Below are 18,918 nucleotides of genomic sequence, written 5' to 3' on the forward strand. Positions count from 1 at the left end.
GTAACTGGGACTCTTTAAGTGAATTAATCAGCAGCATGAGAAATAACCAACTCCACAGGAGATTTTATTGTAAATCAGTGCTATGTTCATGTTTTTCAGCCAGTGCATCAAAGATCACTATTCAGGCAGGAATGCCAGGCACAATTCTATTATTCAAAAAGCTTCTTTTACTAAGAAAACAGTGAAATTTGGCATAAAGATAATTAAAAGGAAGAAAAGCAAGGGTACGGGGAAAAAAGAAAAACACGTTTTTCATCCTTCAGATGATGTCTTATGCAGAAGTGCCAAAGGAAGGTTTTCCCCCACAGAGCCCAGGTTACAAACCTGCTGATGGTCAAAGCCACTCTGCAGAGCCAAGAAGTGACCGCTGATCTCACAACACACACCTGACACAAACCACTGGTTTTACTGGTCCAGGGCAATCATGGCCAAATCCCACCAATCATACCAAAAAATGCTGCCAAATCCTTAAATCCTCTGAAGAACTGAGGCCAGGTAAGCTTGATTTCAGAGGTAGCTGGTTATGGCTAAAGTTGGACATACAACAAACTACTTTATTTTTCATCTTCTCATCTACCAAGTGCTCACAGGTTTTAACACATGAATTGAGGGTGATCAACATGCTTGAAAAAGACCAAAGAATTAAGAGAACACAAATAATGGAGTTTGGGGTCACTTCAATTTTAATTATTAACACAGGCAATAGTGATGGATCATTGTTCCTTAAAGTTGCTCCTCATTAGGTCATCAAAGTATTAAAATATGGAGCATAGAGTTAAATTTGCTTTAAAAGCAAAAGCTTTGGCAGCAGTTTGCTGATGACCTAGGGACTTTATCTGAAAGTAAAGTTGCAACTCACATGGAAGTGTTGGGGATGAAACATCCCATGTTCCAAAGCTTCTGAACAAGCCTTGGTGAGAACCTCAGACAGAAGGCGCATTACTATGACTCTCCAAAATTAAATTAATTCACTTTTTCATTGTGGGAACATCATTCTAAATAGAAAATTAAGGCAAGTAATTCTTCTGTGCTACCCAGAGTAAAAACATTTTCTGCACCTCAAAAGTTAGTAATGCAATTGTCTGGAACATAATAAGAAATATATCACAAGGACATTACCATTCATATGAAAAAAAATCAGATTAATTACTTTAAAAACACACACTGTAAGAAAAAGGGGAAGTTTAAGTAGCAGCCACCTCTCCTACAAGACAACTAGAACTGAAAATTACAGGAAAAAGTGCACAGTCAGGTTTCCTATTTACTATCAACCAACAGTGGTACTTAAAATAAAACAGATATCAATTCTACATTTATCTTCAGCGAAGTAAAACAGCTAAAGGAAAATAAAATTCCTATCAAATTCTCCACTATCACACAGTCAGTAAATCAAAGCATTATCATTCTCATGCTGCTGAAAAATACAAGCCAGTAGATTCTCTATAAAAGATCATCAATCCATTTTGACAGCACTCACCCCACTGGAGAGGAGCCAACTGCAGATGCTCCAGGACCAGCTGATTAAGAACCCCTTCCACACTCGCCTCCCCTTCACGCTTCAAGGAAGGGTAAATTGGAATTAAGGAAAATCAGAGAGGAAAAAAGTATGTGATATGCACAACTTTTATTATTGCAAATCAAAACTGCAATCTGCAGATTCATTAATATGGTTTATTAACCCATAAACTGACCGACAGTAAAAGTACAGCAGTTGATATCTTCTGAAAATAAAAATTTAATTCCACTGAGGATGGTTAAAGCAAAGGTAAAATATACTTGAACCATAATAAAACACGAGGGTAAAAAAGTCTGGGAGCTGCAAAAATGTAAAACCTTTATGCAGGATGAGAATTCAGAATGATAAATCAGGAACAATCTGAAAACAAAGAGGTTAAAATTTGATAGGGCAATAGAGAACAGAATAAAATTTCACAGGGCAACAGAGAACAGAACAAATGCCTGCCAGCATATCCCTGACTGCAGACGTGGTGCCAGTTCCATGGGATGTTGGACACTGGCAGTGTCATCACTGAGGGCAAACATCAGAGCAGAGCCACAGGCACAGAACCTCCAAGCTTCCCTTTCTACCCTGCATGAGCTCAGAAACAGGCCCAGACTGAAAAGAGAACAAATTAGGAAATTGTTCTTACTCTAAGGACAGCAGAGCACTGAAATAAACTGTTGTGGACAGAAGAATCTCCTTTAAAAGGGCTTCAAAACAGGTTACACAAGTGCTAAAATAAAAGCATAGACAATATCCAGTGTCATGTAAAGCCAGTATTAAACACTTAAACAAATTAATAATAATTTTGTGTGATGAGTCAATCAAGATAACATTTATTTGTAACAGGAAGAGCACTGGATTTCTTTTTTCTAATTCTCTGACTGCAGAAAGGCACTGAGTTCATAGGGCTTGGAAGCACATGCAGATGTCAGCAGCATCTTGTGTCCCACTGTAATAAAGGAATGAGCTCCTAGTGAGATTCATCAAGATTTCAACCCACTACTCTGAAAGTACTGGAACCCTGGTCCTCAAAAATACATCAAAAAATAAAAGATTATCTGAGTTTTTATCAACAGCTTCTAAATGTGATCAGTCCCTTTTCTGTAAACTCTGGAGATGGACACACAGCATCTGACTGCTGAAGTATAGATTCACCTGTGGCAGTTAAAATTAACAAGCACTGCAGATAACTAATTTCTACCACAGGACATAATCTTGCAGGGTCTCCAGGAGATTTAAAGAAAAGTCTTGAAAGCTCAGAACAAGCACAAATCTAACAGTGATTGAAACTCAGAAGCTCAGAGATGATGGAAGAGGAAAATCAATACCAAGCACAGGATTCTTGCCACTATTTTTTAAAATATTCTCATTATGCCCTGAAAAATGTCATAAATAGCACCTTATTTTTTTTTTTCTTCTAAGGAGACCACAAATAAAGAATTCAAAAACCCCAGAGAGTCTGAAAGCTGTAAACACCATTAAAGAAAAGCACCTATTTGGAAAACTGAAGGCAGCAGAATATCACCTTAGAATAGTGCTGCTGCTGAAAAATGAGACTCAGAACACCAGCACAACTCAATAATTTCCATAAAACACACTAGAGGGTAGAGAATAATTTGAATTACTTCACGGATACAGCAGATAAATAATTCTGTTATCATCTCTTTAATCTAAGGACTGTAAGTGAGAGAAAACACTAATAAAAAGGCAGTATTTAAAAGATGCTTTGAAACAAAGTGGCTGCCATTAACTGTAACATTAAACTAACTTTAATGTAATTTACTTACAACAGACTCACGGTGCTGCCTGGAATATCACAAATTTTTACTGTTTAGAGCTTCATGGAAAGCTTAATGTCTCAACTAACACTATAAAATTACTATAAAACAGGTGATTCTCCCTTCTTTATGGCTGGTAAATGCTACCAAAGCAGACCCATGAATTCAGAGGTAGAATATTCCTCCTGGAACATAAAACCACAGGAGGCAGTGAGGCACATCTGGGGTGCTGTGTCCATTCAGGCTCCTCAGGACAGGAGAGATGTGGAGCTCCTGGAGCAGAGCCAGTGCAGGACAGCAAAATGAAAGGACTGGAGCATTTCTCTTGCAGGGAAAGGCTGCGGGAGCTGGGGATGTACAGCCTTAAAAAGAGAAAACTGAGGGGGGACCTCAGCCCTGTCTGTCAGTGCCTGCAGGAAGGGCTCAGAGCAGAGTCAGGCTCTGCTCAGGTGCCCAGCAATGGGACAGGAGGAATGGGCAGGAACTGATCCCAGGAAGCTCCACCTGGACATCAGGTGTAGGGGGATACAATAGAAGAGGGAGCTGGAGTCAGCTGGCTGCTGGGAGAAGAAGGAAGAGTCAGTGCTTAGAGGAGCTGCCCACGAGAAACATCAAGGAGGCAGGAACCTTTGGCAATGTGGAACCTTTGCAGTACAATGACAACAATCAGGAATCATTTCTTCCCTGTGCAGTGACCAGACTGCCCAGAGAGGGTGTGGGGTCTCCCTCTCTGGGGTTATTCCAGCACTGTCTGGACACAATCCTGTGCCTGTGCTCTGGGATGGCCCTGCTGGAGCAGGGAGGTGACACCAGGTGACCCCACTGTGGTCCCTTCCAGCCTGAACCATTCTCCAATACTATCGGGGTTTTTTTGCTCACACATTTCAGAAAAGAAGTTTGAAATCAAACTGAGCAGTTATTGCAAAAGCAAAAAAATGTTTAAAAAAACCCCGAAAACAAACCCCAAACCAAAAAAAAAAAGGGGAGGAGCAACAAAAACAACAACAAAAATAAAATAATAAAACCAACAAACAAGCAAACAAAAAAAAAAGCCACCAGAAAAACGCACAAACTGATTAACAGAGAAAAAAAATATGTAATAACCCAAAAGTACTTTAAGCTTTCACAGCCCAAATTTTCAGATAAATTTCCTTATTCTGTCACAAGCACCAAGCTCATTTTTAGCACACTGCTTATTGTCATCCAGTGGCAAAATGAATTCTATAGACAAGAAATAGCTCAGTGAGTGTCCTTGTAGATTAATCTGGAGCTTCAGGGTCTTATTTGTTTATTTGTCAAACAAATGGATGTATTAGTTTATCTTAGCTACATGGCCATGGATTGTAGAACTGATGAGAAATTTCAATTTTCACAATTTTATGTGAAATAAAAATGTAGCATCTAAATGGTTAGGCCATGCATGGATTATTTGACTCATGAAAAAAATTGAATTTGTCTACTGAGATCATTGAATGAAGCAGCAGTAAGGAGACTGGGGGCAAAGGAGGGCCATACAACCAAAGTGGACTCGTTAAAACATAAAGGAATAAACACATAAAGAAATTATATGTTCAGATGGACCTACAGAGGGATCTGGATCATGGAATTCCATCTCACTGATCTCTGTCTCATGACTACATTGTCAGGCAATTACATTACATTGTTCATTATAGGACAAATACAAAACTGAAATTTGCAACAAACTCATTTCCTTGGAGATGAAAAGCGACGAGAATAAACAATAAGAAAATATAAAAGGAACAAGAGAGAAAAGCTTAACTCCAGAGTTTGCCTAAGACAAAGCCTTTAGAAGTCAATGAAAGCAAAGGAGTTGAACAGGGGTTGCCAAGATACCCTTTTATTCTTAGCTCAAAGTCAAAGCTGATAAAAGGCACAAGTGTAAGATCCAGGATTTAAAATTCATTGAAAAAGACTTCCCAGATAAACACGAGTACAGGCTGCCAAGGTGAAGTCTGACCTTGCAGAATTTATCTACTTAACCAAATCTCCACACATTTTGCTGAGGTCTCGCTGCCATCACAAACCTGCTCTTCTGTTGGAGCCACATTGCTGACCCAGGCCTCCTTTCCTAAAGTTAATCTTTGTTATTAACAACACAGGCATCTGCCAGGATTCAAAAAGTTGACTTCCAGCTTCCAGCACAACAGTTCATATTTAACAGCTCAAGATATTTTCATCTGCACAATCAAATCAGCCCCAGTGGGCTAAGAAACACACAACCACCAGATGCTGTTTAAAAAAAACAAAACAAAAAAAAAACCAAAACAAACCTAAAAACCTAATTTTTCACAGTTGACACCCTTATTTCACGTTTCTGTAGCAACAGATTGAATATGATATAAACTGCTTCATACCAAAAACCTAATGACAGTCAAATGAACCAGTTATTTCCCCAGGGAAAACTTTGGTCTTTTACACTCTCTGGGTTGCCTCATGTGTAGCTGGGTACTCACAATTAGAACACAGTCTGTTACCTAAAACCTACTGCTTAAAAAGACAATTGGTTTTAAAAAATGGCTTCTCTCTGGAAGTTACTCATGTTTTTTCTCCCTACAGCACTCCACATCTTGCATCCTAAAAGAAATTATTTTCAGTACATATCTCCTTTGCAAATAAAGGCAGGTGGGAGAATGCACATAATCATAAAAAATAGCAAATGCTCATAAATAAGAATTATACTAATTAAAAATAAATCTGCATGAATTGCACATTTTATTTACAGCAGTTGCCTTATCCATATTTTAAGCTTTCTGCTTGATTATTATTGTGGAATTTTAATATTAAAACTAATTATAAGCAGTTATTTAGGGTCTTAAATAATAGTTATTTTTGCAAACAATAAGAAGCAGTACAGAAATTTAAAGAAACCTTTACTGATGCACAGAAGTTCCACAAGATGTAATACTCTCATAGCTGATGATTCATATTTATGATCAAGTCATCAAAAGTGGAATAGACACAGAAAAGTGAATTTCAATAGGAGTTATCAGTAATTTGCTGTCAAGCAAATGAGATGACTCAAGGTTCTGTCTGATAGATGATAATTTCAAAATCCTGATTGGCTGCTTCCATGCTGAAACACAAAAACATTTATAATTTTAATGTATTTGGAAAAGATGGTAGTGTTCACAAACCTAATAAGTGAGTGGAATTTATGAAGATCATTGAGATGAAGTGACGAAAAGTTTCAAGTGCCACCCTAGAAGAAATCAACAAATTGATAAATGAAAGTTGGGAATAATAATTCAGTCAGTTATGCTGAACCACATGCAAAAAAAATAAAATATTAAAGAATAGTTCTCAGAGAAAACATCATCTCTGAAACCTGGAAGGTCCAATCTTATTCTGTGAGAAATCTCACCTGCAGTATTGCCTCCAGCTTTGGAACCCACATATTGAGAAAAATAGACCTATAGTGCAGGATAAAATCAGCAATATGACTAAAAGAAAATGTGCTTTGAAAGAAAATTTTGGCAATTAGGTTTAAATATGGTAAACAAACTGAGGAAGGAGCACAAAATGCAATTCAAAAAATGTAAGGGAACATTGCAAATAAGACAGACTTCCTATACATCACAGATATTAAGGCTGAAGTAAGAAGAAAAAAGTCTGAGTCTTAGAAAAGTTAAATATGGAACATGATATTTAAGGTGGCACTGGAAGTCTGTCTCACTTTTTGAAAGGCTGTTAGGGCCAGGTTTAGAATATTTTCAAGAAAATGACCCCAGAATGTTAAAGTCTCATTTCACTGAAATAGCAATTCCTTCACAGTACATTAGAAAATTTCTCTGGCTGCAATCAAACCTGGGGATAGCAGAAGATGGATGAAGGAAAGAGCTGAGTTTTCAGAAGTCATTCTCTGACCCAGCCCTCTGCCCAGCTGCACAAATCACAGAATAATTTATATTGAAAGGCAATTCCAGTCACTGTCCAGCCCTGTGCTCGAAGCATGGAAAATACTGAAATTGCACCAGGCTGTTCAAGGCATTGTCCAGGATTTTTTAACATCTTCAAAGACAGCAATTTTACAGCACTTTTGGACAACCTGGTCCAGTATCTGAGTAGCCTCATTGTGAAAAGGAATTTTCCTAGTACCTAACTGGAATTTAGCAGTCTCCTCATGACACACCTTGCTCCAAGGGTCAGATGAACTTTGCTGACTGCTGTAACTCCCAGGCTTTGAGGAGGCTGCTCCTGGAGGCCCAGAAGCTTCACTGGGACCAGATCCAGAGTCCCTTCCAATCCTGCCTTCCCCAAAGTCTCCTCTGCTCAAGTCCAGAGTCATTGTCCTGCCATGTGCCTTCCTCACTTCCCTCAGGATATTGTGCTCCATCATCTCAGGACAGCTGCAGCCAAACTTCAAACACTCCAGCTGGATCATTTGTTCAGGGAGCAGATCCCCCACAGCACCTACCAAATCAAACCATCTGACACCTGTACACAAAAACTGCCCTGAAAGGGTTTCAGAAATAAGCTCACCTGCAACTGGATGACTTCTTCCAGTCCTTAAAGAAAAGTTCATCCAGCTTTGCTTCTGCTTTGGGTGGTCTGTAACAAACACACAGCACCTCATTCTGTTGGACAACTCTGTCCTTGGTCAAAAAGCTTTCAATTGTCTCATCCCTCCTTTCCTAACAATTCCCTGTGCACACTCTAATTTCTCCTCCACATGCTTTTGCAAGTCCTGGTATAAGCATCTGGCATGGCCACACCTCAGGGCAGATTCTGTGACACTAACTCACCTCAGCCCATCCCCTTCCCATGCCATGCACACAGAGATGATGGATAACAAAGGGATCTCTTGGCATTACCATTCAAGAGACTTGAAAATGCCTCCTCTAGGGGCAAATATCAGCAATTCTATCCCTTTGTCATTTTGCAAATTCTTTTCCTCTCGTGGCTGCACTGAGGCTGACTCCTGAAGAAAACAAGGCTAAAGCAGCTGAACTATCCATCCATTTCTCTGCCTGTCTGTCCATCAGTATAAACTCTCCTGACCTGTGTCCAATTACTCTGATGGGAGAAAAATATCTCAGAAACCAAGTTTCTTATACTTAGCAGAATGGAGAAAAGAATATTTTTTTATTGACTGGTTCACATCTAAATATTGCTGCAAGAAATAAAAGGATGAAGCCAGAGATGTTCAGGTAGGACATAAGGAAGAATTTCTTTATGGAAAGGGTTGGAGGGAGTGCCCAAGGAGGTGGTGGGGCCACCATCCCTGGAGGTGTTCAAGAAAGGACTCAGTGTGGCACTCAGTGCTGTGGTTTAGTGGGTGGTATTTGGTCCAAGTTTGGACATGACGATTTTGGAGGTATTTTGGTAACTTTTCCAACACTGATGATTCTACAATGCTATGGGAAAGACTAACTCTAGTTGGGACAAGACACCTGGAAAAGAATGCACTCATTTCTTCAAGGATTTTCAAGCACATCTGAAACTTGTTGCTTTTCATGAATTAATGAGTTTTACTTCCTGGAACAGAGAGAAAAATCATAACAAATATTAAAAATACAGAAACTGATGGTTGCACTGAATTTAGCACACAGAACCCACACACTGTTCTAGTGGTGTCTAAGGTACTGACTTTCATGTCAGCCACAATGGTTCTAGGATCAAAACTGGGGTTAAATCCAGAACCCAGAATGGATGTAAACAGTGTTGCCCAGCAACTGGAATGAGTGAGGATGAATTTTTACACCTTGACAAAATGATTACAACTGTGCACTCAATTCCAGTGTAAGAATTCATCTGTGCTATCACAGAATATTTATATCTTCCCATAACACAGACATTTTCTAAGTGAGTTCTGGTTAAATATTGACATTTTTTGCACAAAAGGAGCTCTCTGAAACGTTGCTTGGGGAGTCTGGACTGAACCAGGCATTAGAAATCTCATTTATGTCTCCAGCCTTGCCTTTGACAAATCCTGATCTGAATTAATCACCACAGGGTGGTTAAGGTTGGAAGGGACCACTGGAGGTCATCTTGTCCATCCCCTGTTCAAGCATGAACATGATCCTGTTCATGTCTCCAGAGCACAGGATTGGGTCCAGGACAGCTCCTGAGTATCTCCAGGGAAGGAGACTCCAGAGCCTCTCTGGGCAGCCTGTGCCAGTGCTCAGCCACCTTCACAGTACAGAAGCTCTTCCTCACAATAATTAGTAATGAAACCTCATTTCAGATCACTGGATTGAAGTGTAATTAAAATTACAAACAGATCAAGCATGATTTGATTGCCATTATTCTCTCATCTTCTGCCACCCCCTATCATGTGAATTTGAGGATGATCTGAGTGAAAAATATAAATCTCCAGGGAAGTGCTGAGTGCCATCACATGGCTTGGGGGACTGTTTACTGTACAGAATGTTTCCTGAAGAAAATCATGAGAAAGTGTATTTTTGACAAGGCAAGCACAAGATTTTTTATAGCAATCACGAAATTTATAGCAACACCATTGGTTTATTTTAACTCTAAACTGAATGCTATTTCTTATTAATAATCATAAGGCAATATTTTACTGCATTTAGAATTATTGTGGGGATTTTATGTTTAGAATGACTAAGTCATCACACAAGTCCTGTCTAAGCCTTAAAAAGCTACCTAAGATTAGATACATTACTAAATCTATAGACAGGACTTGGAAATAATTTATTCTAATATGTTCTAATTTACACAAATTTAATTAAATATATGCAAACTCTCTAAATCCAGCTTCATTGATTTCTTCATGATTCAGTTACTCAGTGTGGGGGAGAATAGAAAAATGTGACCCCATGAATCTACTACTCAGCAATCCTAACTACACTTCCTCAGTTCCCTAAAAGCTGGGAAAAACACACAGGATTTATGACATGCCCAGTGACTCAGAAAAAGCCATTATAGGATGACCCAAGCATTGCCTAAATAATATACAGCACAATTAACCTTAAACAGTCTATAATTATGATAAGCTTCACAGTTCTAATTACTTTTTTTTTCAGTAACACTGCCACGAAGTGAGTTGAATTATAAAATAAAATGTATCAGAGGGCATCTATTTATATACTTTTAAAGCAAGTATTTATGAAAGGATATAATTTTCCAGCAAATATCCAGCTTGCTGTTAATCTCCAGGCCTCTTGCTTGTTGCCTTTCTTCTTCCAGCTGCTTTGCATTTGCCAACTGTGCCCCATCAGTGGGGGATTCTGGGAAGCTCTCAAAATTGAACTTGTCCACTTGGATGGCCATGCTGTAGCAAAGGAAAAGAAAGAAAAAAGCCAACAACATCATTCTTGCTGTTATTTCTGCAGAAACTGAAGAGCACTGTGAACACAGGCACTACAATATCAATATACTGGTTTCAGTGGCAGCCAGTCTGCAATTAATGATATAGAAACCATATGGTTTATGCTACTGAAAACAGAAGTCTAAGCCTGTTGATGGTAAAAATGTTTTAGAAATCATCAGTCAACATTTTAATGACTTTGTGAGTGGTGCACAAGACATTTATTTTGCAGTTGCAAGCAGGTGACCTCACTGTGGTTCTGCAGAGCTTCACCTGCCCCTGCTCTTGGTAGGTGCTCAAGACCTGCTGAAAAAAGCAACAAGACTGGGCCAAAAGCTGAACTATATTCTATTTAAAGTTATTAATACCAAACCTTACAAAAGGGAAGCAGAATATTATATATGAAAGTGTCTCCTAAAGTGAACTGTAACACATTGGAGAGTCCATTGGTTTCACAAGGCAACTTCCTCCCTTTTCCTTGCAAAACTCAGGAAGGAAAAACAAAATAACCACAGAAGCAGGGCCTTAATGTGGCCCTTGGACACTTCTCTCCTGCTTTGTGCATCTTCATGAATTACAGACCATATTAATTTCAATATCACAGTAGAATTCATTGGTAGCAAATGGTTAAATAATTGCTTTATTAAATGTACGGTAAGGCAGAAAAGGTAATCAAATTAAATATAGTACACTATAATGCATACTAAATACTGATATGTTAAATTATAATCACTAATCTAATAGAAAAGGGAATTTAGACCAGCTCACATCACATGAAATGTGGTTATGGAAGATCTAATATACTATGCTGCCAAAACAGCTTTAATTTCCTGAATTGTCTGAAATAGAAAAATAATTAGGAAAGAATTAAAATTTATTGCTCTTGAGATGACTTTGCACTTAAGGAGACCAAGCAACAGCTTTGAAAACCATTCAGGATGAAATGCAACTGCAAACTGAGAAGCAATCTGGGAAGGGCATTTCACAAAACACAAGATTACTATTATCCTTTTAGCTATTTCTCCATATAAGGAGGAAAACATATTCCAAGAATGTTGCCAAAAGGAAAACACCAGTAACAAATGTCAACAAGAAAGAGCTTTGAAATCCCTCCAGACCAGAAAGTATTTTCTATAATTCTCATTAATTCAAAAGAATCTTGACCCCAAAAGAAACTGGGTGAAAAGAGATGGCAATTACAAGGAATTATCTAGAGCTTGTGAAGTTTGCAGTGGGAAGATGAATTCAAATAAGCTTTATCAACACCGAGTAGAAACTGATATCTCAGGAGAAGCTTCTGAAATTCCCCCTTCAGCATTCTAGTGTCCATGCCCATGGAAGGGGGGTGAAACTAAATGGCCTTTAAGGTCCCTTCCAACCCAAAACATTTTATGATTTTATGACAAAAAAAGTTCAAATACAGCACTCAGGCAAAGGTTTCTATAAGCTCCCACTTCTGCAGCCTGCATCTTTGCTGATCCTCACATCCCAAAGGCGGAGGAATTAATCTGTTCCTCTCTAAGGGGGGGTTTTGTTCTGGCTATTTTTAATGCAGTAAGAGATCATTAGAAGTTCTTCATTTGCATGCAGAATCCACCAAGTGCTGGGCATATTCAACAGCTAAAGATGAGTTATAAAAGTGGATCACAGTAACTGCCAGAATCAAGCCAGAAATAAAGACCATAATGAAAAACACCCAGATACAATCTGAAGAGTGGATTCTGAAAAAAAATTACCAGGCCTGAAACTATGACTAACATCAATTCTTACTGGCATTGAAGCATGATTTGATTCTGCAATGGCAGGATGGGTTTCCTGGATTTTGCACAGGCAATGCACATGGACAACACAACTGGAATATTTTAAATCTCACAGTCTTTGTGTCCAAGATCACTCCACCCCTCCGTGGTACGAGAGCAGACGCAAACCCAGTACTTCATTTCTATGATATACACAATAATGCTGATATTCTCACAGAAATATAGTTTGTTTCCTATAGCCATATTTTAACAAATTGCCTTTGCTTCTGAAGAGTCACAAGTATTTAGAATCCATCACTGAAGGGACCAGGAAAACAGCTCCCATCTAATTAGTGTTGTGCTTTTCTGAGTGATTGATATCTGAGAAATATGTTCCTGCCTAACAATATTTAATAGGCAACAGCAGCATTCAGATTACATTCCTCTGTTGAAGGATCCTTGCTGGCATTGTGGTCAGTATAGTAATTTTTGTCTGGAAATTAAATATGCATGCAAGCACTTTGTACCCCAACAGCCTCCAATAAATCCACATCAGCTTTAGGAACACAGCCTAGACTGCTCTTAACTCTCCATTGTGCATTTCTGCTTGAAGTAACTTTTATTAAGCTCTAAGTTATGGAAAACTTTAGTAAACAGGGCTCTCAGTACTCAGAGATTCTACTAAGTTTTCAAATCTTCTAACCATGTTTTTATTTATAATGTTTATCCTGTATTTAGCACAGTGGCACCTCATGTCACATGAGAAGCTACAAAAACACCCCCAGTGACACAATTGCCAGCAAGTAAGTGAGGAGTCTGAGTAAAACAGAACTACAGAGAGAAAAATATCCCACCAAACAGTACTATGAACACAGCTCTAGGTAGGATATATGAAAGCAATAAACAGAGATAAAATAAAATGTTTCAAGACTATAATTCCTCTCAAAGCAAAGCACAGCAGAATTAAATCCTTGCTCTTTTTCTTGTAGGTATCTGCATGTTCTGCTTCTCTTGTGTTAAAAAAATCCATTTTAAGTTTTGTCTCTGCATTTTTTATCTGTAATGTTGCTTCAGTATTTTTTCCTCAGCCTATGGAACATGTAGTACATGGGAAGGCTATGCACAAGAATCAAAACAAAAAATAAATACCATAACCTAAATCAGTCATTCATCCTGAAAAATGTACCCCTACTCAAACTCAGCTTCTTCACTTCCTTTTTTAAATACAAAGATTTCTCCCATCTCAAGAGATGCATTTCCCCAGGGAGGTGTTAACAAGGGGATGAACAATTCCTGGAGCCAACTGATGGAATGATAAAATGGATAAGCTGGACAATGATTTACAACCACTAGCTAAAAAGAAAAGGATCTTTTTCAACTTTTAAGTGATGTCTAGATATGGACCTCACCCTGAGGAAGGAGAGGGCAGTGACAGGCAACCTTCTGAACACCACCAACTTTGTCACTGGGCTCAGCATTGGAATAATGAGACTGAAATGTGTTTTAGCCAAAGGAGTCATTCTCTGCTGTCTTCTGCAGTTACTTTGTGACTTGTTTCCTGTCAAGAGATCTCTGCACTCTCCCCAAATTTGTCCTTGCTTGTTGTGATATACAAGAATCTATGGATCTATAAAGAAAAAGGCAAAAATAGACAATTCAGTCTGAAACAGGCATTCAATTTGTTGCAAACAGCCAGGATAATGGCAGCTCACATTGTGCAAGGGCACCTGTTCCTTGCCCTTTACAGTAATTACATATCAGGGAAAACAGAGATCTTAAAACTCAAAAGTTCAGAAATAAACTTGTTCCAGGAAAAGGGACTAGAATTCCATTTTAACTTCTTTGCCTCATGGGGAGCTATCCAAATTTCCTACTAGATGAGTTTTCAATAAATAATGAGATATTTGTATAAAAACACTGCATTGTGGAAAAAAAAAAAAAAAGAAAAAGAAAAAAAAAGAAAGAAAGAAAGAAAAAAAATTAAATATCCAATTCTGCAAATGCAAAACAGGTCTCATTTCTCTCTGGCCAAACTTGTCTGAGCAGGAGGAGGAATCAAGCAACAACAGTTTTCATGAATAATGAAACAACCATGTTTTGAAACTACTGGGTTTTGTCATGAAAGCAGCCCAAGCCATTGTGACAGCTCCTCAGACAACTGAGCACCCTTACAGGGATGCAAATTATTCAAATACAAATGAAATGGATGCAGAGGAGAAGGTCAGCTCATTGGCAATGCTGATGATGTGTCTGCAAGGTATCATCTCCCGTCATCTGTCAGGATGGCTTACAGGGAAAAAAGTGACAAATCTCCTGATGGCACAGCCAACATCTCAATGACAGTCACCTGAAGTCCCATTAAAGTCACAGTGCAGAGCTGCTAAAGGCACTGGACAGCTCATTTCACCTCTTCTCAGAAAAAGAGCTGCAACTTTACTGGAAATCTTACCCTTCCCTGACAACAAAACACTCAGCAGAAAGGATCTGCAGGCAGGAAAACAACTTCCTGCAAATGACATCACGACTGCTCCCGAGCCAGTGGCTTCAAATCCTCCTTTCCCAAAGCAGTGCCACTTAAAACCAAGCAGCACTGACAGCTTCACAGAAATGGCAACTGGCAGAGAAAATTCATAGGTGAAAAACTGAGAAAGGGAGCATCACTGGGCGTGCTGCAAACTCCTGCCTTTGCTCCTGGGAGGACAGGACTCCTGCCTCCTGCTCCTGGGCAGGGCCCAGGTATTGCAAACCAAAGACAACTTTGAAGGGGAAGGTGAAGGGGAGAGAGAATGATGGGTCTGACTCCATCATCAGCAGGTTGATGAATTATTTTATTATACTCCACTATGTACATTTTATCTAAACTGAATCTCCAAGCACTCACTCTGCTCTCAACTGCACAGAGCTGCACTCATCCCCGATTCTCTCGTGACTGTCCCGTGACAGTCCCACACACACCTGGCCCTGACAGGCCAAGGGAATAAAACATCCTCCCTTTGGGTAAACAATCTCCATGCTGCATTCTACTTCAGCACAACACATAGGAATTGTGTTTTCCTTCTCCTCTGCTTGTCTCCCAGCTTCTCTCTGTTCAGAGAGCATGTGAATACCACACCCAGGCACATCCCAACCACCAGTGATGCACCTCAGATCTTTCCAGGTCCTCCTCTGAATCTATAAAGTGAAATTAATTATGTGACACTCTCCAAATAAAACAAGGTTAAGAGCAGGCATGGTATTAAAAGAAAAGCAGCAATCTGGTCAGTATAAGTAGATTTCATCTTTCATTAAGTAAATAAAACACTGCTGCTTAACTTGGAAGAATAAAATATAGAGATAGTCCTTATTTAATTATCCTTAGGAAAAAACAATGTAACAAGAACCCAAAAACTCTTCCTCATGACTAACTACCTATTTAAATACTATCATCCACAGAGGAGTTTGCAAGCTGCTTCCAAAATGAAGCTGACAGGAGGCAGTTGGAGACTTTATTCAATATTATGTTTCCTGTTCATCCTCCTTCCTTATATAAAGTAGACAGTAGGGACACTATGCCAGACCATGTTACTGCCACTTATACAGAATGATTATGTGCATGAAGAGTCCCTGTACACTCAATGATTTTAAATTTCAGGAAAAGAAGTGATGATGATACTCTTGTTCTCACATTCAAGAGGAGAAAAAAAAAAAAGCATAAGGCAAGTTTCCTCTTAAAATTTTGCCTGATTCTTTCATTGTGTAATCTCACTTGTAATGTATAACCTCATGTTTCAGGTGCATGGAATTCCACCCTAAATAAAAGTCCTGCATTTGGTACCTAACTGGACATGATGCCCCAGTATATAATAATTTACAGGCAAAGAGGGACCTCAAGAATCAAATATCTTGTGAGGTGAACACATATGTATCATTGGCTGGAAATAATAACATAAAGTAATGCAAATAACATACACCTTGTGTTGACTTGTAATTACTTGCCAGATTTAGAAGTACAATCTGTATTTCATTCACTACTATAAAACACAACTGTAAAATTCAGAAGCTCAAGTGACCCACAAGTACTGGTCTTCCCTCCTGGCCTAAAGCTGACTGCAGAAAGAAAAATGATGGTTTTAATATCTGAACCGTGCAGAGCAGAAGATAAATTTTTGTATTAATCTCGAGAAAGGTCAATTAAATTTAAAAATTTGCATTTAGAAAATAATTATATATTTAAAATAATTGAAGAGGAGATAGAAGTCGAACTCTAGTGCTGAATATTCAACAGCTTAGACTTATCTGAGTTACAACATTAAAGAAAATAAAAAGTTAAACCAGGAAAGAATTGTTCCACTGGATATAATGTAATATTAGAAAATAGAGCAGTGATAAGAAATAGTTGGCTACATAAATCTTCTGCTTAAATGTGATTATACTATGTATGCTGGGCATATAGCTTCTTAATTCCTAACTCCAAATCTGAAAACCATAACCTGCAAATGAAGAGGCAGAACAATTAACTTCAACTTGCTGCTTTTTTCACTTGCCCATTTAAATAAGTCGGGCTCCCATGGCAATCACCATGCAACAAAGCTTTTAGCTACCTAAAGAAATAAGAAATTTAAAATAATAATAATTATGGTTATAGCCTACTTTATGAATACACCCATTTCCATAGGGGGCATAAGGATCATTAATCAATAGCCTTTCATTCTAGGAAATCTGGAAAATCCAAAGTACAGTAATACTTGAAGATTGATTTAAATATCCTCCCTTTACCACAGCTGAACGACACAAGGATTTCAAAATTCTCTTTATCCAAAATAAAGCCATACTGTACCTCCTACCTCTCTCTCAGTGGAATACCAATAATCAGAGAAATAAATGTCAAAATATATATGTTCATATTCAGCTGCTCATTTGTGTAATTCATTATTGCCTTCATATGGCAGGAAGTTCAGAAGAAAACATATGCAAATTAAAACCATGGAATTTTGTGCCAGATATAACAAACAAAACCAAAAAACCTCAATTCCACAGTCATGCAGTTACCACTCCAGCTGACTGAATCTGCTCAGGAAAAGACTGAGAAGATTGCCCACCCCAAAATACAAACAGCAGAAATAAGAGTGGAATGAGGTCAGCACTTCTGTTCAAAGCATCTTGACCAAGGAGCCTTGAAAGAAGGAAAACCAGGTGCTCACCTGGTGCAAATCTGATTTGCATTCTCACACTGAGCACTGAGGGACAAAACCACCAAATGTCTCCTGGAATGTCCCAAAGAAACCAGAAATGCTGGTCATGAATTATTTCCCAGCCTGGGTTCTGACCTGACCCAGCACTGATGGCTTTTGCTGGTCCCAGAGCCCTGCAGGATTGGAGTGGAGCTGGGGGTGGGCAGCACCCCAAAACACTCAGAGGGATCTCACAGCCTCCTGCACATGAGAAACCTGGAGCATCAATTCACTTTCACCTATGAGAAAAAAGAAAAATTCCCAGTGCTCCTCTTTTAAAGGAATAGGACTGGGACATGTGGCACACAACTGGAAGGTTGCTTCAGAGAAGATGCTGAGATCCTGCTCAAAAACCAAACTAGGGGGCAAAAGCCCCCAGGACAGCCTGTACATCTGTGAAATTATTTACATGAGAGGAGTCCATCTTAGTGACTACTCCAGGGAAAAGACAGAGATACAGAACTTTATATAAAACATAAGGAAAATGTAAGTTTTTCACAAAGGAAGTGATTCAAATATTTTTTGGGTAGAATCACAGGATGCATGAATGCTCAGCGTGCAAGAATACACATTTCACCATGGACTGTCACTTCAAGATGCAATTAGACTTTACATTCAAAATTAATTATTAATTTACCATCTACTTGCTTGTCTTCTCTTTTTACACACAAAGGTAACATTTTCCCTTTTCCCAAAGCACTGCAGCAGAAGTTCATCTCAAGATGATTTAGTGTAATAAACAAACAAATCTTTTTCGAGTCCCTGTTTTCCCAGTATAAGCTGTATAATTTTATCACAGCTGCAACTTTCACATTTTCTGTTCAGAGCACTCACTCTTTGGTGAGTCTCTTGAAGAGTCTATTGTTTCAAGCTAACCCAGTCCATTGACTTTAAAATATTTATTTTGCCACAGACATTGATTCTTTTCACCTCTAGATTCTATTACAGATTCTCAAGTCCTAGATGCAAGTTTTGTGAGTGATGCCACACTTAAAAAAGGAAATCAAGACTCTCTGCCAAAGAGCAAAGCTGGGGAACAGCCAGGACATCCTCAGTTTAAGAAACCAAAGCACAAGAACAGCAGTGAACATCTCCCAGCAAAGCAATGTGGTCCATGAGGTTCAACCTAAAGAACTTATTCTTAACTAGTGACAGGAATAATGTTCACAGACAGGAGTGGGAGCACAAAGGCTTTAATCATGCTCCAGAAATCTCAGCTCACAGTGAGCGTGTGTCACAGGTTCCAGAGCAGTCAACTGCTCAGCACTAATACCAGAAATGATACACAACTCACTCACCCACACACAATTTCACCTAAACCTTTTTTTTTTCCCCACAAAAATCTTTGTACATATTGTAAGTTTATTTATTGCTTTCACCAGCAATGACATCTGTATGT

The 18,918-nt window shown here is 38.7% G+C and overlaps 1 protein-coding gene across 5 annotated transcripts in view; it reads right to left on the reverse strand.

The window, feature by feature from the left end:
• The window catches only part of TRAPPC9 (trafficking protein particle complex subunit 9), a 450,102-nt gene that overhangs the window by 231,030 nt on the left and 200,154 nt on the right, over positions 1–18,918 (reverse strand). For all 5 annotated transcript variants that reach the window (XM_050970901.1, XM_050970902.1, XM_018914195.3 and 2 more), the window contains 2 exons: positions 10,381–10,534; positions 1,478–1,568 (listed from right to left, as the gene is read on the reverse strand). In XM_050970901.1, coding sequence (XP_050826858.1) covers positions 1,478–1,568; positions 10,381–10,534 — 245 coding nt within the window. The remainder of the gene's footprint in view (positions 1–1,477; positions 1,569–10,380; positions 10,535–18,918) is intronic.

The sequence above is a fragment of the Serinus canaria genome, chromosome 2 (assembly GCF_022539315.1).
Source record: "Serinus canaria isolate serCan28SL12 chromosome 2, serCan2020, whole genome shotgun sequence".
Taxonomy (NCBI): Eukaryota; Metazoa; Chordata; class Aves; order Passeriformes; family Fringillidae; genus Serinus; species Serinus canaria.